The 22,695-nt window shown below is 37.0% G+C and overlaps 1 protein-coding gene across 1 annotated transcript; it reads left to right on the top strand.

Moving 5' to 3' along the window:
- slc15a5 (solute carrier family 15 member 5) lies at positions 1 to 21,587 on the top strand. The gene is made up of 9 exons (XM_015352768.2): positions 1 to 418; positions 9,830 to 10,052; positions 11,213 to 11,382; positions 11,838 to 12,058; positions 12,778 to 12,964; positions 14,437 to 14,625; positions 15,544 to 15,675; positions 16,254 to 16,362; positions 21,274 to 21,587. Exons 1-9 carry the CDS (start codon positions 1 to 3, stop codon positions 21,419 to 21,421), a joined length of 1,797 nt encoding a protein of 598 aa, XP_015208254.2. The 3' UTR covers positions 21,422 to 21,587.
- Positions 21,588 to 22,695: the final 1,108 nt, after the last annotated feature.

Raw genomic sequence — 22,695 nt, 5'->3', positions numbered from 1 at the left:
ATGGATTCCACAGACAGCTCATTAGCTGGTCAGTGGCACACAACAGCATATACTATGGCAGTCATAGACCTGAAGGGTTTTCAGGAAAAGCCCTTTTCGCCCCAGCCTTCTGAAAGCAGGAAGAGGAAGAAAGCCTCTGGAAGGCTTTCTGACAGACTCTATGCAAGAAAGAAGCTCCAAGTAATCATCTGCATCCTGCTGGTGGAGCTCTGTGAGAGGTTCACATTTTTTGGGATTGTCTGCAACATGATCCTCTTCTGCACTGTCAAGCTGGGGTATGACAACTATCAAGCTGCCACTGTCAACTTGGCCTTTGTGGGGACCAGTACTCTTACGCCTGTTTTGGTGGGTTGGTTTGCAGAGTCTTGTCTGGGGAAGACCAAAGTGCTTTATTTATGTGCCCTGCTCCATTTTTTCGGTAAGCCTTTTTTATTATGTTTTTTCTTCTTGTACTAATTATCTGTGAGGGTATGTACTGTATGAATCTGACACAGAAGCAGCTAAAAAAGAATAATGGGTCCTAGAAGGATTGATGATAGTTTGCTCTTGAGATCAATGGCTGTAGGAAAGACATTCTAGATAATTCTAAAACATGATGTACTGTACATATTACTGTACTTTTAAAATTATATACAAGGTACTCTGCACTGCTTTTGAACTAAAGGAAAAGTAAGAATAAAACTGAATGCTTGAGGATTTGGGAATGTGGGTATGTCGTCTTCTGACCTAAAGCCTCCTCATATTTATTTTTATAATGAATCATAAAGGGTTGCTTTAGAGCTGTGAAATTTACTTCTGGAGTCTTCCAGGGTTCACAGGTTACTTAAGCTCGGGCCTGAGGCTGTCGGCTCTGTTTGTCTCGGGGTCAAAGTGAGGTCTACTTATAGACCTCAATGAGTAAAGACCCAGAAAAAATGACAATATAAACTCATTTTAGTAAACAACTGATTGAACATTAAGTCATCAAATGTTTGGGGTGGAATGAAAATTGGAAGACATGTTGGCTCTCCAAAACCAGTCATTAATGTTTTAGGTTTACATTTTAAATTAAGGATTTTACCTAAACATTTCTTTCCTGCATGCACACATTCACTGAGATGGATACCCTGACTAAGGAAGGTAAAGACTGCATTAACAATTTTTAAACGAAATAAAAAAAAACATTCTAAACATTTACCGCTTCTAATCATTTTTACTTCCCTTGGAAAAGCTTGAGGAGAGAAGGGGGAATTCCGAGCACTAAACTTTAAATAGTTGTGTTCAGGTTAGTGGTCAATTTACTGAATCCATGATTTAGATGCTTTACAAGCAGAATTAGTTTCACCTGGATCACAGATCTTTCAATTCATTATTTTGTCCGAGTTAAGTCATTAGCCTTTGTTTAAGACAATGGCTGCCTACAGTACCCTGGTCCTGGAGGAACACTGTGCTGTCTGGTTTTTGCTCTATCCAAGCTCGAAATTACAGACTAATCTTAAAGTTACAGATGTCATTTTTCTATTTGGTGCATATTTGTAACACTACAGAAAATGAGAGCTAAGGAATTTCTTGACTGGCTTTTAGATGACTCCTGCATTTCTCTGGGATGCAGTCAATGGCTTTGTTGAAGCTTTTTCTACTGTATTTGCACTAGATTCACAAATGCATAAATCTCATCTTAGAAAAGTTGCTACCCACCCATGTTGGCTTTTCCAGAAAAAAATTCAAAGCTACTGCATTGAAAATCAAATCTTATTAAAAATAATTAAAATTGCTGCTTTGACATCATGGAGAATTTCTTATACATAGATCTAAGCCGAATCATTATTTTAATGGCATGTCGACCTAGACATTTCCTAGTATTGAGTCTATTAGATCTGCTTAGGGGGTATTACTGTCAGATGCTGTGCAGATAAATTTCACATTTTACTCTAATCATACAGTTTAAACACATGATTTGATGAGGAAAAATGTGTAAGATTTCTTCATTTTCTTACTTTTATCTAGTCTAGTCCAGCAGAGCCAGCTATTCTGTGGGTGTCCATTTTCCTAACTGAGCCAAAGGAGGCAGTTCAGGGCATGACAAATGGTACAACACCAAGCACTGATGACATTCCTTGACATTTCATCTGTCACTTGAGTTGCAGTTAGGTCCTTTTTGTTTTAAATTATACGTACTGCCATAAAAAAGCACTATAAAGTTGTAAACTTAAATAATAATAATTTGTAGGTTCTCTATGTGTTTCTCTGGGTTTCCTCCCAGTCCAGACATAATACTAGGTTAATTGGCTTCTGGGAAAATTGGCCCTGGTGTATCCTGCCTTGCTCCCATTGCTTGCTGGGATAGACTCCAGCTCCCACCATGAACCTGTTTTGGATAAAGCAGTTAGCAAATGAATGGCCTACCATCTCATCGTCGCTACTGTCATCAACCACTATAACAGGGGACTTAGGTTATCATATCTAATTTGACACATGGAGTAATACTACTGCAGTAGGTTTATTCTTTGATGTACGAACTCCACTATCACCTTGCTTACTACTCATTGTTATAAGGGATTGCAAAGATGAAACATGCTAAAATTGAAATAACAGAAAAAGTGTCATACCGTGAGAGAATACAACGGACATAGAGGCATCACTGAGCATTCTGGTACACAAGCTGAAAATTTGCTGGGGTGACTCATTGTGAGAACAACTGAAGTGTGGGAAATTTTTACTTTGCGTTCCTCAATTCATCAATGACTGTAAGTGCAAAACAATGTAAAGCAGGGCGACCTATAATGCAGAGGACCTGTTGAAAAATCACAGAAAACGGCATATCCATTTTCATATCTTCTATAATTATGTACAGTACACTTTACTGGAAATTCTCTGTTTCACATCAAAAAAGAAAAGGAGCTCGCATTCTAGTAGGTATTTTTAGTGAGGGTCATTCCAGGAATTGCAATCTCAGTATGAGTTTTCTTTTTTTACTTTTGTCTTCATTCAGCAATGCAAGAGTGAGACATCCTCTAGGAAACAACCATGTCTACATACCCTATTTTACACTTCCAATGCAGAATTTGTTTGACCAAACTGGCTTCTATTACTGGCTTCATACGGATATTATTGTTTGGAATTGTGACTTGAATTTTGCAGATGACGCTATTCCATAAGAAAACATTTGGGCTAAAGAAACACTGGTCCCAGTAATCCTAGCTATCAAATGATTCTTTTAAATTTGCTTCACAGAGTGCCTAACCCCCTTGAAGAAATATCAGACAAAGCCAGGGCCTAATCTCTTTTGGACACTCAGTTAGTGAAGCATTATGGGCATAATGTTTAATTAAGGAGTGTCCAGATGTGCTTAAGTTTTAGAAACAGGTTTCCTATTTGTGCGTTATTCTAAATTGAGATATTCCTTGTTCTTACTTTGAACTCTCAATTATTCTAATCTTGGCCTTTGGAAGCTACAACTGTGGTTATCTGGTCTGATTACAGCTACAAAAACCATTTGTATGAAGCTCTCTACTGCTCAGTCCATTGTGCAGGTGATGGTGGTGAAGAGACAGTGAAATAAAGGAAAACTGTTGCTGACATACTGTAGTCTTAAGCCTTACTGCTTTGTGCTACTGCTGTAACTTTCAGGTTTTATCCTGGGGACCTTTCATGGTAACATAGAGATGGGTATTGCCATTGGCAGATAGGAGAAATTGGACCCTGTTGTCTTACTGTAGTTCCTCATTTTGATTATTTAAAATACAAGAAAGTGGTTCACAAAAGGAAAAGACAGTTTTCTGTTTTGGAGAGGAACCTCTATTTTATTAACCTTAGACAACCCAGCAGGCAACCTACTGTATGTGTCCTCTCTGTCTTTCCCAGTATCCCCCAGATGCTCAAAGTGTTGTCTGAACAGTTTGTGCTCTTAACTTGAGTGCACTGCTAGCTTGTGCCTTACATTCAGCGTTCTAATCTGCTGAAAGTGCCCTTACGCAGTGTGAGTCCAATCAGCTGTCAGACCCCATTCTTTTGACCTAATGCAGCTCAGCACTTGCTCTAAATGAAATGACTATAATAAAAACATATGAAAGGTTACACATGAGTGGAGGCCACTCAGTCATCTAGCTCATTTGGTGAAACAAAATCCAGGGCTTTGCCCTCTGGCCTCACCAGGTAAGTGAGAAAATGATGAGTACAAAAATGACAGCCACATACACGTGAGAATATAATTTACCAAGGATTCCTTTCACACCCTGGCCTTACCAGTTGCTTTTTCTACTGCAGTGAGACAAATGATTTAAATTTATATGCTCCTTTTTTACACACTGCTAATAATGAAAATGTTTGTCCTTTAAACAATTTAATGAATGCGTACTAACCTTTTGTTGATGGAAAATGCATTAAGCATCTAACCCTAAACATTTACTCTTTATTATTGTTTTGGGTAAACCAATCTACCTTTAAGCATATTGTTTTCAGTACAGAATTTTCAAATAAACTGTCTTGAAGAATATAGTAATCTTCAAGATAACGATCAAACCAACAAACCAATCACTGACTTAATGAACAACAGAAGAATGATAGTGTTTTTCATAGAAGAGTGGACCCACTTCATTAACCTTGTTCTGTACATCAGCCATTATGTGCCAGCAGTCTGACTATATGCAGAATAGCTATATGAGGAAGAAATTAATAAAGTACCAGGGATCTTTGGAAGAGCTAGATTGTGCAGAATGGAATTTAGAGAATGTAATTTATTCATAAATCAGTGCCACTATTAGAAACAGTGCCACATTGTCTTTAATGACCAAGAACTCAGGACTACAGGACAGCAGCTGGTATGGCCTAGTTTCCCCAGTCACCTTACTGGAGCCTTGGTCTGGGAAATTCTGCTCCATGGGGAAGAGCGCCGCCTACTGGTCTATCAACATCACTTACAGTACAGCAGCAGTCATAGTCAATCTTGCCTCTTAACAATCACCACCTAGTGTACAGTATTTGATATTTAATGTGTATTGAGTATTAGATTTTGTTGCATTTTAGTGCTGTTCAGTATATTTTGCTTTTATTCATTCCTTGATCCATGAATCAGTAAAATCAACAATCATTTGGTTTTCTTCTATTCTTGGCCATACAGATTTCTACAGTACATCTTTTGGTCAATATGCCTGTGATTGAGTGAACTGTGATTTATTGCTTAAAATACAGTATGTCACTTTATAATTTTAAAACGTATCGGGCTTAAGGAAGTGGAGAGATATCAAAATAAAAGTTGAACACTATGACTCTTACTCCACAACTGAACTGTATTCTTGTTCTATTACGTGGGCTAGACCTGAAAAGTCATCAGCTTCTAAAGTGACAAAGAAAACAGTGTTGTTTATAATTCCAACAAAATATACAGGGTGGAGGACCTTGTTCTCAGGCAATTAAACAAGCAAAGCTGAAAATGATAGGAGAATGTTTTGTGCATTTTATATGTATCCATAGCTGAATATTAAATGTATCTATCTCACGCAAAACAAAAATGCATTTGATCCGCTTCTGCATGGAGGACTTCAATTATATATGTGAAAAGTGAACTGCAAAAATGTATTCTCTCTGGTGTCCATAGCAACCAGTACCTGCATAACTTTTTAAAAATAATAATCTTTCTTCTTTTAATGATAAATTACTAATGTGTGTCAAACTCTTGGTACTGACAGCTGTCGACATCATAAATCATGAAAGAAAGCATTGTCAGAGCCCAGGAACATTACATAAATTGTTCTAATTAAAGACAGCCGCTGTCTAAGTGGCTAGGGAGTATGCTCAAGTTCTCTCACTTACGTGCATTAGAATAAGTGGGTGCTCTTCGGGGAACTGCTGGCTGAGTTCTTACTAACAGAGTATTCAACTCATTAGAGCGCTTTTTAACAAACCACTTCTGTGCTGACGAATAACGTGTTGGACTGGTAGGCCTGGTTAATAAAGGAATATGAATTTCCTTTCAGCTAGATAATTACCAAGATAATTTCCACTGTAATGGGCCTTGTCAGTCAGGGATGATGCTGTAATTAAGAAGTTCTGAGTGAGGTTCTCAGCAGGGGTTTTGTTATGTATCATACTGTATGTTCAGAACTGAGTGAACATAGGAGGGGCAAAGTGAAGCCACTGGAACTTTCCTTTTGCTTGACCTTAAAATACACTTAAAAGTCAAAGCAGCCATTAGGTATTCCAGTGGAAAAAAAAATGAAAGGCCATTTCTAAAGAGAAATGCATTAACATTATAGTTCAAAGGAAGCCCGAATATGCTTTATAGACCAGATCAAACATGCTCAATAGTTTCTTAAAAAGAATCAATATTAGACCAATATTAGAGCACTGACATTTTTTATGAGGTTTAAAGCAAGGGTTCCCAGTCCAGATCTTCAAGGGCTTCAGTCCAGCAGGTTGTCTAGGTCTTTAAAATGAACAACTTTGTGAATACCTGTGAAGAACAGTAAACTTGGTCCAGTCAAACCATAAGTCTTTGCCTCAGTCTTAAACAGTTAATATTTTAAAAGGACATTCATCAGCCCTCAAGTAGTCAAACTGGTGAATTCATGTTTTAACTTTAAAGCATGTAAAATAGCTCAGATTTACATTCAAATTTTCAGTTATTGCAGTAGTATCATAAGTAATTTTTATCTTTAGTTCACCAATTTTAATAATGCTAAATAGCATAAATGTACCCAGTAGGTGGTAAATAATTAAGTGATAATTGATCTGGGTATTATATAATGTCAGGGAATTCACCTTTACCATTATCTTACATTTAAGAAAGCCTGCTTAAATGACTTTAAGAATCTAACAATCTAACTTTCTAGTTAAATATAATATTACCTTGTCTCAAGTGAGACAAGTAATAAGTTAAAGGAGTTTTTTTTTTAAAACCAAGTGTAATAGAATAAGAGGCTAATCAACATAACGCCTACAGTAGTTAGAACTTGTCCTGGGCACCTAAAGTAGATGGAGGTGGGTGAAATGTATTCTGCTAATGGAAAATATGTCTTAGAAGAATGAGTACTATCCTTTGAAGTGCATCTGTGATTCCAGCGCAAACTCGGAGGCAAATGACATTACTCTTTGCCAAATGCAGCTCCTTGGACATTGAAATCCTTATGGTAATCTTTTGATGAATTGTCCTTTATACAGTATGTTCGTCTTTGTTTTGTGCTTCTGAATACTAAATCTAATCCTGAATCTATACACTGTTATACATTTGTCATCTAGAAATCAAATCAATATTATTCTCGAAAGGAAAATAAAGTTTCTGATTGTTTGTGAATGGCTCCCAGTGGAATAGAGAGCTTGAAATCTTGTTCCAATTCTGTCATTGTGTTATACTGAACAGTGATTTCAAAGTTTGTGTTAACTTTTCCTCCACTTTGCTTTGTTGTTTGTCATAAAGTATTAGAGGTTTTTTGATTCTGTCTACTGCATTTTAAGACTTCTGTTCCCTAAAAGGAGTGTTAGCACTGCGATACTTCCATTGCTGCAGTTCACTTTCATCCTTTCACATGATTGTCATCTTTTCTCTGGCATTTTGTTCACATTCTGAACGAATCACAAGAGTCAATTTGGATTTGGAAATGATAATAAGGCACAATCATTTTAAAAGTTCTTATTAGCCTTTTTGAAAAACTGAAGTATATCCAGTTTCATTGAATTCACTTATATAAATCATTAAATAATGTGTTATTTATATTTGTTAATATTAATGTGATTAAAACCAGTGTGATCTGTAACTTTATTTTTTTAACAGGTTCAGACAGACTCAAGCTTGTGCCAACAGGGGAGTGCAGAAATTTCTGGGTTACAAATGAGGTTAAGCTACTGTAGGTGCTTCTTACCTTGGCATGCAAGAGTTAACTCATGTCGCTGACAAAGTCTGTCCTCCAGCTGACACGCAAGCTCCACCGTTGCTCCTGATTTGCAGTGTGAAAGAAGACCTAACAACAAATGGCTCAGGGTGCCTTTTCTGCAGGAGTGCAGTGGCAAGTTGGGTAGAATTTCAATCAGCACTTCAAATCTGGGACATGAATGGGCACAAACTACTTGATGATCCTAAACTGTATATTTTTTTTAAAGACACAAGGTTATCGGAAAATGAAAAATGTACACCTTGAACCAGTTCAGTTCCAAATTAGAACTGCTCAGCATGAAAATGCAGTATAACACTTCACATGCTGAGCTGCTTGTTCATGCAGAAGCCTCCTTACTGGGATCTTATTAGCAGCAAGATCAATTGACAGGATTTGGCCTCTGGGGTATTGATTGATTAATCAAAGCTAATGTTCTTTTGATCAGCAGGGTTATACTGTTAACCAGCAAAGCAAAAGTAAAGTGTGATGTTTTATTTACTCATTTTGACTCCACAGTGACAGCAATGCCAGACTTCAAAGAGCACATGACAATCTGTTATATTGTGGGTTGATAAAAGATTTTGTGAAATTCCCCCTAGAAATATTTACCAGAGAGAAGTTGTTTAATAGTTTCCAGTTTACTCCTTTTCTATATCGCAAATTTTCTCCTTCATGTTTTTTTCATGAATTCTTCCTCTGTCTGTTCTTGCAAGGCTTGTTTCTTTGCTTTGTCCTCATTTATGTTATGCCAGTCTCTTGCTTTGCCAAGGATGCCAGCAATGGTTTAAATTGAATTTAATTTCTTGTCAATGGTTCGTCCTTATTTCAGATTTATTGATCATATTTACTATTTTTTTATTTTTAGTTGATTTTTACTTTTTTGGACCACTCAGAATTTGCAAAATATGACATTTTATAACAATTTTTGTTCAATTAAAGATAGTGGTTTCTTTTTACAGCAATAAATAAATGTTTTATTCAGTTTGCTGAACCATTTTTGTACCTTTTCATTATTTTTTTGCAATTATTTTATTTAGGAAGTAGTTTCTCTTGGCTTGAAAGCTAAGTCCAAAAAAGAAATTTGATATTTCGCACCAAGATCTAAAAAAAGTCAGGAATATTGTATGAATGATTTTAGATTCATCACAGTGTGGCAGGTAACCCAGAGCTGCTGAGACACACACATTAGGATGCTACCTCACACTCACATACTGTATTGAAGTCTTTGAACTCATGTAGGAATCTTTCTTCAGGAAAGCTAGGTCTCACTTCAGAAAGTGAAAAGTTAGCGAAGTTCTGCCTTTTGGAGGTGTAAATCTCGCTTTTATGGACAACAGTACTGTATCACGGTAGCTACAGCATGATGAAGTGCTATTCGGTGAAACTATGAAACACTGAAATTATGAATAGCTGTTACTGTATAAATGGTTCAACACCATTTCATGTGATCTTAAGACTGGAATTTGTCATGTAATTTGCACCTGTCCCTGTAAAGCATTATGTGTGTTATTATAACATTTTGTACCGCACTTATGAAGGGATTAAGAAGCCATTATGCAGCAGCATGTTTTTATGTTAAGAAAAAAATAATATTCTTCATACATTGGTTTGTTGTGAATCCTTAATTCACTGTTTTGTATTAGTTTGTCAAAGGCACCCTCTGATGTTGCTACAGTATATATTAATGATGGTGTCTCATAAGCAATGTAATGTATGTATTAGATCTGGCCTCATTGGAGCCACTTTGTGAAAATGTGTTGGATGCATTGGATCAGGAACAGGCTGCACTGATCCACTTTTTGATACAGTACAATCAGGTTGACATGTTATACTGTACGGCTGTACATGGAGTCCTAATTCATATCATCAATCTGCAGTAAAACCATAGTCTTTTGAAAACCTTGCTCAGTTGTATTATTATTATTATTATTATTATTATTATTATTTTCTAAAATAACTTGTCTCTATGAAATGTTTTCCAGGTACTGCTATGCTTCCTGCAGTGGCTTTCCCCTTTGAAGATTTCTACATTGACACACACCACATTATGCACACTGTAGCTAAAAAGGAGCAGCAGATTCTCTTTTACACCGGGCTCCTGGCTGTCTCTCTGGGAATAGGGGGAATCAGAGCCATTCTCTGCCCATTGGCTGCCTATAGCCTGCAAGACTACAACCAGCATGAGCTATTCTCCTTCTTTAACTGGTTAGTCATCAGTCAAAAACTTTTGCTTATACATTACTGCAGCATCACATACTGTACCATAGTTACAGTCTGTTAACCCACTTAACCAACATAACTTATGGATAAAATAAAGGAGCATTTACAGCCATTGCATAACTTTAAATTATTGTTAACATACACCTTTATACAGACCGTGTTACTATATAAAGTTTACAGTATGGTCAGGTACAAAGGAAAAGAATGAAACAAGTACAATTAATTCAATTAATAAGGAACTTTTAAGATGGTTATTATCTTCAGAATGACTTACAGTACATAGATGCTCTTTTGGTAAGCTTTGCTGTATATCATTCAATACAGGTCTGATTTATTATTTTATTGATATTTGTATTAATATTTTACATTAGCATTACACTGGGTAAGGTGCCTGCATTTAATCTATTCCTCAGTGCCAGAGGAAATGGTTTCAAAAATGCCTTAACTGGCTGTCATGTCAGTGATGCTGGTATACACTACTATAGCACACAGACAGTAGATTTAGTGCAGTGAGAATGAATTCTTCAGGTTTTGATACAGTACATTTGATAGCTCATGTCATTCATGATTTAAACACAAACACGATCGTCAACCAACAACTAGCAAATGGGGGGACACACTGTAGCAAAGTGAGCGTTTTGCCTCGAAACAGACTGTTTGTGGGATCCAGTCTCTGCTGCAGAGACTGTGGTTGTACCCCAGACTGAAGTGTTTTACCCCAGTTGTTACGGTATACCAGCTGTAAAAGTGAGGACCAGCATCGCTCAAGGTCCCATCCACTGGCTGGGGGTGGGGGGTGGGGGGTCAATCATTTGCTCTCTGTGATGTTTAATGCTTTTAATATGAAGTTAAGAATGAGCTGTGGCTCTGGCATGGACCTTTACTTTCACTAGCCAATGAGGGGTGACTTGAAAATGAAGCACAGGGCTAAGTTCCTTCACAAACTAAGATAACATGCTTGGAAATTAGCAAACAGCATCTGGTTGATTACTTCCCTGCTTTTAAAGTACAGTAACAATGCAAATAAAACATTGCTCACAAGTGGAAAGGCTTTTTGAAGTACACTATACAGTACTTGCAATATGAGAGCACAATTGCTTAATTTTAAAACCTTCTCAAGATTTACCCCTACTTAATTCTTGCAGGTTTTACTGGATCGTGAATCTGAATTCAATGGTAGTGTTTGTGGGCATAGCTTATATACAGCAATCTGTGGCTAAAAACCTTGGCTTTCTCATTCCTTTTACCTCTGTCCTGCTGGCGCTCATTGCCATCCACATGGCACGCAACAATCTCACCTTCCGTCCCAAGAAAGGTAATGAAAGTATTAATGGATTACTTCTTTATGCGTTTCTGATTGTATTTTCCTTTATAATGATAAGGGGCTGGCACTGTGGCACGGTAATTAGCAACGCTGTCTTGCAGCACTTGGGTCCTGGGGTGTTATCTGCATGGAATTTGAATGTTCTCTCTGTGTTCGCCTGGGCTTCCTCCAGGTGCTCCAGTTTACTCCCATAGTCCAATGACATACTGGTAGGCTAACTGGCATCTGAGAAATGTTGGCCCTGGTGTGCGTTTGTGTCTGCATGTTCCCTGCATATTGACTCGTGTCCTGTCCAGGGTGTACCCTGCCATGCGCCTGTTGCTTGCCGGGATAGACTCTGGCTCCCCCATTACTCTGTATTGGACAAAAATTCTTGGCTAAAGTTCTGACAAAAATACTGTACAGTATACTGTATGTTTCATTTTCACTTATGTGGTTGTCCTTAGGGGGTTCAATGCTGGCCACATTCGGGGTCTTCCTGAATTCTCTGAAAATGAGCTGCATCAGATATCGTCTCCTCAGTGGTGACGTGACATGCTGGCTGGACCGGGCAAAGGAAAATAATGGAGGACGCTACAGCGAGGCTCATGTTGAAAATGTGAAAATCCTGGTCAAGCTCTTCCCCCTGTTTGCCCTGCAGCTTGCCTACCGAGCTTGTGTCACACAGGCAAGTTTAAGAAGCTTTGTATTTGTCATTTTAATATATCAAGGGATCACTGGTGACAAACCCTAGCAAACTGGAGTGTAAACCTAGCTCTTTCCCCAAAGGCTAACTGTGACTCGCACCCTGTAACTAGCCTACATTTAATACAAGCGAAACAAGGTGCACGCTGTCCTTTTGGTTCCTGTGCTGACAACCAGATGTCAATTCGTTTTCTACTTTGAAAGAATAGTTTATTATTATTAGTTTATTATATCATATCCAACCTTTATTGGAGGTCCTCTGTTGTCATTTCTGCTTTGACCATTTGTTTCACACTGGCACTTACAGTATGATACTTGTTTGAACAAAAGATATACAGTAAATATGAATGTGAGAGAATGAATTAAGGAAGCATCTGAGCATTACACAATCTCGGCAATATTTAACCAATATCCAAAAATCAGAGTACCACAGTTACAGCTTACTGCCTAATTACGTTTGTGTGGTCCTTTTAAACGTTTTGTCACAAGTAACAGGCTATTCAAAAAAAATGTTTTCCAACTGCGCCGGATACTGTGGGCCAATATGTAATGTTGTGAGCCATTGTAATTATTGTATTACTTCTGGGAATACCAGTGCTATTATTTCTTTTTTAAATGGTATAGTATAAAACATTGTTATAATTAGTTTTTTTTTGCACTAGTGCATACAGTATGCATCTAATTATATTTCTCAATTTTTAGATTCCTTCTGGCTATTACATACAAACCATGAATTCCAACCTGAATATCAATGGATTTCTTCTACCTATCGCAGCGATGAATGTGGTCAGCATTCTGCCCTTATTAGTGTTTGCGCCTGTGTTGGAGTGCATTGCCTCCTGCTCCTTGGCCTTGCAGAAAGGTGGCCTGTCTCCAACTGCACTGATATGTAAGTGTTGATGTTGTTGTATTTAAAAAAAACAATCAGAAAATGTACAGTAGTTCCTTAACTGTTTCATTCTTTGCTTGGGAGGGTTCTTCTCTGTCCTATTTATCCTGTCTAGGATTAAAACAAAATAGATACAGGTGGCACCATCAGACGGCTGGAGCATGCTGTTTAGCTTCAGTATTTAAATTACTTGAACATGTTTATTTCATTCCTGCAGGGTTAGTGTATCCTTATCTTTAATTCAGACAAATAAAGCTTCAGTACAGCAGACAACAGAGGATCTACAGCACACAAGCCAGTTTTAATGCTTGGATCCCTCTGCTGGAGGATATTGAGAACAAATAAAACTGATCCGTTAATTTATCTGTGGTAGAAATTGTGCTTCATTGCACAACTGTATATCTGTTCAACCCTTAATTCTCTATTTGTATTTATTAATGGATAAAATAACATACTCTTGAAGGTGAAGAAAAAAAACTTAAAAAAGAAGACTGACATAAGAATAGGGGTGTTATACAGTAGATATACTGCATGTTTTAATCACTGAATTGCCATAGAGCCCTAACACAGCATCAGTGTCACACCACTGAGAATCAGAAATCTGAGTATAGAACGATTTCGCCGATCTATACTACTGACCTGGAGCCTCTGCAAAAAAATAATGTTAAAAGAAAGGAAAAAATACAAACAAGTGAGGAGTTTTTACAGTAATCTGGAATAATTCATGATGTGCCTTAAAATGTAAGAATAACATTTTACTTGCACATCTCCCTTGCATCCAGATGTGCCTTGTGTTTTTCTTTAAGTACTGTATGCTGTATATCATGTTTTACATATTTCAGACAACATACTTTACAAGCCGGTTTGCTTTCCATGAAGACAGTAGTAAGAATTGTGGTGCTGTTTTCCACTAAGCTGTTCCAGAAAAGATCGTACTGTATATTTATCCATCCATCCATTTTCTAACCTCTCTAATAAAGGGTTACAGGAGAGCCAGAATTTATCCTGGCAAGCAAAGTGCACAAGGCAGGGTACACTCAGAACAGGATGACGGTCCATCAAAGGACACATACAGACACAAACACTGCCACACACTCACACCAGGGCCAATTTTCCCAGAAGTCATTAACCTACCAGCATGTCTTTGGACTGTGGGAGGACACCATGGCACCCAGAGGAAACAAATGTGAATGTGTAGAGAACATACAAACTCCACACAGATAGCACTCCAGTTCTGGAAATGAACCCAGGGCCTCAGCACTGTGAGCTGCAACACCATGCTGCTCCAATTTGTTTAGCTAAACATTTTCCAAATAATTGCATTTCAAAACAAATATGAAGGCTTTTATTAAAAAAAAACAATTTATTTGGAAGTGTCTTAACACAGTTTTGCCCAAGAAACAATTAGAACATTTGACATTATTAAGAAGCATTAGCAAGCCTATTTACAGCTGTGCCCCTGTGTTTTCCAGTTGCTGGTCACCTCTGTGCTGCAGTCTCAGCAATTGCTGCTGGGCTATTGGAGATACACAGGAAAGGGTTCCCTACTATGGAGCAGGTTCTCTCAGGGAAAGTCCTGCATGTCTCATCCATGATCTGTTTCCAGCTGGTGCCTCACTATATTCTTTTGGGGGTAGCAGAAGCATTGGTCACTCCAGCCTGTGAGAATCAATTCTTTCTTAAGCATGTTGTTTTAATCATTCTTTTTGATTTTAGGATATACTTAAATAAAGCCACAAAAATATTGGGGAGCTTTGAAGATACTGTATTTGCTCTAGTGTAATACCATGTTTTTTAAAGCAGGCAGTTCTTTTTTGGTTTCTTTATTGTGTCTGGCCTGGGATATTATTTGCCAGAATTTTGATTTATTTAAAAATACTTATTTTAAAATGACTGTTTTGAAATGTCCATATTTTGTTTGATCCGCACAGTACTCTTTTACTCTAATATTGTTGTTTTATTTTAAATTTCATTTTTTGAGGAGGCCGGGCATATTCTTATCCAAAAATGTAATCTTACTCACAGAAGGATTAATAATACTTCATTTTGTCTTCATTATTGATGATTGTAAGTCATTCTACATTTAAATTACCTGTTATACTAAACAGTATACTGTATGAAAGTACAGATAATCTATGTTACACAAATTTCAACATCTTAAGTACAATAACATTTAAGTGCTTAGAAACACCAAACACTTTTTCCCCCCAATGTGACTCAAACAGTATGACTGCTAATAATAAATGGAAAACTTCATCATTCTATGATATGCCTCGTGCAAGGAGAAAAAATAATCTTTTTTGAGGGTGATTTAGTTAGGTCACCGACACATGAAATTTTACTTATTGAGAAAAGTTATCTTTTAAATAGACCTCTGAACTCACTTTGAAAAAAGCAACTTCCAACCTTCTGAAGACTCTGGTAGATTACATCCTGCATGCAAGCCTGTGACATGGAGGGCGGAAAGTGAGCAGATGAATTCGAATCTGTTATAGCCTCGGGCGACAAAACTGCAAGGAGAGTTTGGCCCTAGAGAATTTTTTGTGAACCTTGCTTTCCACATTGTTGTCCTCTTACAGGCTCGCTCATATCATTTCGCCTGGCTCCTGGCAGTGTTCGGGGAATCTCCATGAACTTTCTCACTCTCTCCTATGGAGGGGGCTGCTTTCTTGGGGCGCTCGTTATTCAGCTGGTGTATGTGCTCTCAGGAGGTAGGCAGATACCCAAATTCATAATAACACACTTATTGTAAGTCTCCAGTTATGCTCTGCAACCTTCCGTGGGCCACACATGGAAAAGAAAACATGTTCAAAGATGGTCCTACCTAGGTTAATAAAGTAAACCATCGGCGTTTTAGCTGGAGTTATCAAAAATGGATGACAGCAGTAGCCACAGGTGGCACATGGAAGAGAAGAGCAAGTCTTATTGAATGAAGCTTAAATGGAAGCTCACAATCTGAAAGTGGAACAACCCTGCCAAGAGGATGTGTTCTCAGAGGGTATCTAAGGGATACTCTCAAGGGGCAGAAAACTATAATAGGAAAGTGCTTCAGGCAATACAGCATTGCTAATCGTTTCTCAGGTGATTAACTATATATGAGGAGATTCTCAAGGCCTTTTACTCACAAATGGCTACAGTATAGAGATTTTATTTTAGGTATAGTTTAAGCTTAAAAATTGAACAAAATACAATGTGAAATGATACATTTTCCATGTCACAAATAGATAGAGCTACCGGAGTCACATATCTGAGTTTAAAACTCAAAATAATTGTTGGTTTCTTGTTACAGGTACCTGCTTTCCAAATAGCTTGAGCAATGGTCATTTGGAAAGATTCTTCTTTCTGCTAGCTTCTTTAATGGCCATAAATGCAGCCATATTCTGGAAGGTGTCTTACAGGTAAATGTACTTCATTGCACATATAAAATGAGTTGTACACTGTTAAGCAACTTCCTTTTTTCATGTGTTGTCTTTGTAACCTCTACAGTGTGGTGAGAAAGTATACCCCCCTCATATTTTATAGCTATTATGTTTACACATATTTGACCTTCACTGAGTCCTTACCAAGTTCTAATTGTAGATAAAACTTAATTTGATGCATCAAAAATAATAATTCTACTTTGTCATTATTTATTTTAAAAACATCAGCCAGCATTCAATAGCTTTGCGTGAAAATGTAAGGGCACCCTACCATCTCAATTAAGAGAGTCAGGTGCAGCAAAATGTGTGCAAAGGATTAGTTGATTCCCACTTATACTGTATGTAAAATCAGAATCTTTGGTCTTTAGCACTCTGAAAAATTTTTTTCTGTATTTTCTTCTTATTCGCAGGTATGACCATAGGACACATGCTCATTCTCTGTTTAGATACTGATTAAATTTTGTTTGGAGGTTAAGACAGGACATGTGAAACTCAGCATTTCCACACAATATCGGCAGATGTCAATCATTTTGTTTCAGCTCCCTTTACAACAACAGTCCCACAGAGAAATTTACAACTACTGTATTTACATGGTTTATGCTTTATGTATAGATTTAGTAAACCATTGGGAGATTTTGTTTTCATTTCCTCCATGACCAAGGAAAGATAAGAAATCACTGGGCACCCAAAGCCCACAAGATGCCTCCTCTATAGACACTGATTCTTGAGTAAAAAGCAGGTTCTAGATTGTGGGTTAATCCCTTGTTATTTTGTCCAGGGATTCACAGATCAGTAGGCACTTCTTGTGGATTAAAGCTGTGTACTGTACAGTATGTCACTGATGCTCTAACAAACTCTGTGCTCTTTGAGCTCTGACATCCTAGGACATGTGTCAGAGGTAAAGCTGAATACAGATTCTCATTTCCAGTTGTTGGGATTCTGGATGTGGATGTTAGAGTGGGCAGATTTTAAAAAATACTGTGGAAAATGTTTCACTAGCACATAGTACTTCTGTGGTACTTAAAAAAAAAACATGTTCAATATGTGCAAACTCTTCATTTCAATTTTAGAATCATATTTTCTGCAGAAAACAAACTCAATGCATATTTGTGGAATAATTAAAAACAACTTAATTTTACCTAGTGTCTTTTAAAGCTGCAATCAGAAACTAATTTACAATACATGAAAAGCACAGACAGTATCACAATAAAAGAAAATTACATTAAAAAAATCTAAAGCTGAGAACAAAGCAAAGCAAAACCAAAAGTTGAAGATAAGAAAAATTAAAATAATTCGAAACAGTCATTTCTCATTCTCGATTTAAAATAACATGATGTACCGAGTCTCTGGTTTCTTTCAGAATGGAGTTCCAGAGCTTTGGATCATAGAAATAAAAGGCCTATGGAGTCACCTGTAGAGTGCAGGGAAACAACCAGAACCAACTGGCTAAAGCTCTCATGGAAGGGAGCAAAGAGATAACATGTTAGTTGGATGCTGAGGAATCATACCATGTAGACTGAGCCTTGAACATAAGCATAGGGACTTTACCATGAATTTGAAAATTGACAAGAAGCCAGTGCAAGGACTCAAAGACAGCCATAACGTGATTGCATGTCCAGTTACAAGCTGTGTGATGTGCCTTTGTCTGCTGGTTTTTGTTTCAGCTGGGCCATTAATCACCAGTGCTGATTGGTGCTTGTAAATGATTTGCTTGCTGGTTTAGACTTTTTTTCTGCTGTGAGTTCATGATTTCAAAAATAGTCTACTTACAGTACAGTACATTAATTCCAATAACATCAGCACACAGAACTTTGTGCTTTGTGCAAATTAAGAATTTGCTCACTTATATAAGGCTAAACTGTTCTTAGTAGGTGGTCAGTTTATGATGAGTAGCACAGGTGGGAATGACACTGTATCACTCCAACAAAGTGTCAGTGTTTCCTCTTCTGCTTAAATCCAAATCACTATATTTCAGCTAGCACGCCTGAATGAGGGCTTTCCTAAAACTCACTAATTAGGTTCAAACCAATTACAAATCCCATTAAACTTTTCAAGAGCTGTAAGCAAATTAAAAATAAGGCTTCATAAAGAAAATTAAAATAAATTAGTCTAAAATTATGATTTCACCTGAAGCATAACCAGAAGGCAGAGGGGTTACCCAGAGAGAGGACCGAGAACCTTTGTGTTGAGATTTTTTTGTTAAGCTAAGACCCGAGTTCAGAAAAAAAGCCTAAGAAGAAGTTATCACTGGTGATTAAGGGTCCATTTGGAACATAGCAGCTGACAGGAACTACAGATCTAGGATTGAAAACCACTTCTCTACACGTAGCAATATTTCTTAGATGGAGAAATGATATCTTCCCAAGTATTCTGCACACTGGGTTCAAAAGTCAGTTCAGAATCACAAATCTACTACAAATTCTTAATTTTGGTCTGACGCTCAAGCACAATGCTTTTAAGAAACAAAGTTACAGCATTGGTTTTGTACAGTATAACTGAGGGGAGAAACCCCAAACCATGAACTAGGTCTTATCAAAATTAAGAATTGCAAAACATTTTGTGTTATTTGAACTTATATTGGAGATGAAAGATCTACTGTACCTTGGTATGAGGTTAGTGTATTAATACATTTGAGTATCAGAATAGAAATTATCATTGAAACCATGTAGATTTAGTATTTGACCCAAGAGGAAACTTAATACTGAACACTAAATAACACAGCCCCCAATACTGTGTCTTACACGAAGCAACTTCATAATTAAAACCACCAAGAGAAAAAAAATCTGACAGTGGTGAAGATTCCAGACAAGCCCTCTAACTCAGTATGATGTCACCATTTACAGTACTGAATACAGAACTGAGCTCTAATAGAATTAATATTTCTATACTAATTCTATTCAGTATATCAGCTAGTTGCACTGCACAGCACATTCTAATATTTTCCCAGGAAAGATCAAGTCAGTTTATTGAAAGCCAGGCTAGGTTTGCTTGTCACTGGTTTGACTGCAGGAGTCATTTATTATGTAAACCACCAAGGAATAAAGGGCAGAGGAACAGGAGTGAAACAAAACAGAAAGAATGGGTTCCAACAAACTGCAGATGGGTGATATGAGATACCAATTCAGTATGACAGGCAGGAGCAACATGAGAAAATGCAGAACTAGCAAGGTCAGGCATACAAAGAGACAGAGCTGTAGAAGCATGATTAGAGGTGAGAATGTGGTGTTGGACATTGTCAAGTTAGGTTGTAGAAAATTCTGAAGAATTAATACAAAAATGACTGGAAGCATGTAAAGTGACAGGGCAGTTAAGATTTAGTAACCATTTAATGGTTACTGATGTGTTTCTAGATTTTTTAAATTATTCTTCATAATATGAGCAAAATAGTTTCCATAGCATCCCTGTATTCAGCTAAGTACTCATTCTATGACTAACATTGAAAATTCCCATGTACTGTACAGTACATACAGTACCTGTTTAAAAGAGACTGCCTTCATAGAGTGGTGTGGGTTTAAAGTGGCTATCAGAAGTTATTTGACTTTTTCATTTTTTACTGTGCTGAAATATAGAATGATCAACACAAAACACTCTACAATGTTAAATTGAAAACAAAATTTCTTCAAAGCATCCTAAAATAATTATAAACATAAAACAGAAAATAAATAAATAATGTCAATCCTCTTGGGTTTTAGATATCTCTGTCTTAGTATTTTTTTCATAGAAGTAATGATGGGGATTTGGTCCCTGTGAATTGAATACTCAAGAATGTGCTTCACACAGTGATTCCTATCTGGGTTTCAAATGCATACTGTGTATGTGGACTATCAAAAGGAATGTATCTCTTATCTCTGCCACAAATTCACAAAGTTATCAGCAAAATGTATTTTTTGTAGTAAGTGCACTGCTGCAAAAAGGTTTATCAACAGGTGTTGTACAATGAAGTTCACACTTTAGTAGTGTGTGTTGGCACTATTAGAAGCAAGCCATGGGAGGTGTGCATCTGTAATGCAAACTGTGCAACAGGTTTTCTCGGATTCTGTCCCAGTCATCTCATAGGCATGTGCCTGCCATATATCATCTCAGCTTATCCCACAGATACTGAATAGGTGTCAAGTCAGATAATTAGGGTAACTGACACACTCTCATTTTGCAAAAAAAAATATTGTTACATAAAAAGCATGAGAGCACATATTAGCATGCTGGAAGGCAGAATGCAAAAGAAAAATGCATCTGCTCTCAAGAGGGGCAAAAAACATATCACAGGATTTGGTCAATGTAACGCCGTGTAGTCAGATTGCCATCAAAAACTACACATGGAGTTTTGTAGCAACTAGATACTACATTTCATCAAGGTGATCTCCACAAATTCTTGCTTCATCACTAAAGAGGACATACAGTAACTCCATCACTGGTGAGACCTCCTGAGGTGACTCAGTCCAGTCCCTAACATTGTATCTGTGACACCCAGACATTGTTCTCTTGATAGACAGGTTGTATTTCTGCATTTTCCTTTCTTAATTTTCACGAGGCTTGATATTCAACAAGTTAAATCGCGTCATCTCCTGTGACCAAACATAACCCAATTAAACCTACAACCAATAGTCAAAGTCACTTGAATGATCGTTGAGGGTAACGGAAGCAATTATACTATGTTTCTGAAAGACTACAACTGAAGAGTAATACCAACTGCATGTAAAGTAAGATTTTTTTATGAGGAAAGTGTTAATCATGATACAAAAATAAATAAATAAACTGATCAAATAATATTGAATACAGTACTATATTTTTACAGGTTTACAAGCTGTACAAGCAGCTTCTGCCCTGTGATGGATTAACATAGTTCATTAAGATTAAAATATTTACTGCACTGTTACTTTTGATTTATTGTAGATACAGCGATCTCTCTGAAGAACCTGGACAAGATATAAAGAGCAGCATCCTTGCAGAAAAACTCCTACAGCACAAAAAGTGCCTCAGATTCTACGACAGTACTGTAGAATGTTCACATACATTCACCTCTATGAAAACAGTTCTGTGATTATTTCTGAGATTTGTAATGCTGGCATTACATTCGATTATGTACATTTTGTTAATTTCGAACAATGTATTTTTTACATAGGAAGAGTTTACACATATTTTAAACTGTACTGTTGAATATCCCTACAATGTGTTTTATTTTCTTTAACCATGTGATGTTTGACAAGAACAAAACTATTAAATAAGCTTTTAAAAATATTTACAAACTTTTAACCTGTTGCTGCAGACAACTTTCAGAACTTGAATTGGCTAGCTCTGTTCACAGTAGGTCTTTCACTAGGATTTTTGATTAAATATAGACAACACAGTTTTACTTTCAGATGATCATAGAACATCTGTGTACTATGAAGAAAATGATCTTCATAATTATTACCCCAATAATTTCTTATGAAATTGCATGGCTCATGTATTTCAAGATTCAGGATTTTCTCATTAAGTTTCTATTCATGAGAATAATGGGTAATAAAGATGAAAAGACAGATATCCACTAATAGAGTAGTGCATGTGACACATTTTAAGTTATTTGTACTGAAATGAACTCTTATGCAGTATGTGTTTGCTGCATCATAACCATTTTTAAAGAACCACACCTTAATTGTATTTATAGGTTGTTGTTTTCCTATAAATATTTGTTTTCAAATACATAACACAACCAATACAATGTTGATTCCTTCTGCTTACATTGGTGTTGTCCAGTCCAACATCACTATCAAGAAAGCAGACAACAAGGCAGAAGCTGAAATGGAAGTTGAAACACAGAAGAAAATAACATTTGATGTGTTTTTTCTCTCTTCATTGTGGGTCCAGAACTGATCTAAAGCTTAAGGTACATTGTAGGCACTGCAGAGCTGCCAAGACATACTGTATACAGTATGACTTGATTTTCTATGTACTGTATTTGTTAAAGCAAACAGCACATTTAGGTCACTCCCTGGGTCTCTTGTAGCTACCCAACTCCTAAGGTCAATTTAGGTACATACTGTAGGTATGCAGGGTTTATCAATGAAAGAGAAAGTGAAAAGAATGTGTTGCCCTTTTAATCACTGAAGTAGGATGTGGATCCCCATCAAAAACGTTTAATTCTTAATCCAAAGTAAACAACGCCTAATTTCACTGACATTTCTGCTCTGCTCCTGCAAACATCTGAGCCTCTGAGCCAAATTGTTAGTAAAGCAGAGAAAATGAGTTATTCAACAGGATACATTGCAAACAAAGAAATAATTTGCCAAATTACAATCCTAGCTGAAAAAGATCTGAGATGCTCAGCAACAAATT

The sequence above is a fragment of the Lepisosteus oculatus genome, chromosome 7 (genome assembly GCF_040954835.1).
Source record: "Lepisosteus oculatus isolate fLepOcu1 chromosome 7, fLepOcu1.hap2, whole genome shotgun sequence".
Taxonomy (NCBI): Eukaryota; Metazoa; Chordata; class Actinopteri; order Semionotiformes; family Lepisosteidae; genus Lepisosteus; species Lepisosteus oculatus.
The sequence above is the reverse complement of the archived record's forward strand: the minus strand, read 5'-3'. Positions and strand labels throughout refer to the sequence as shown.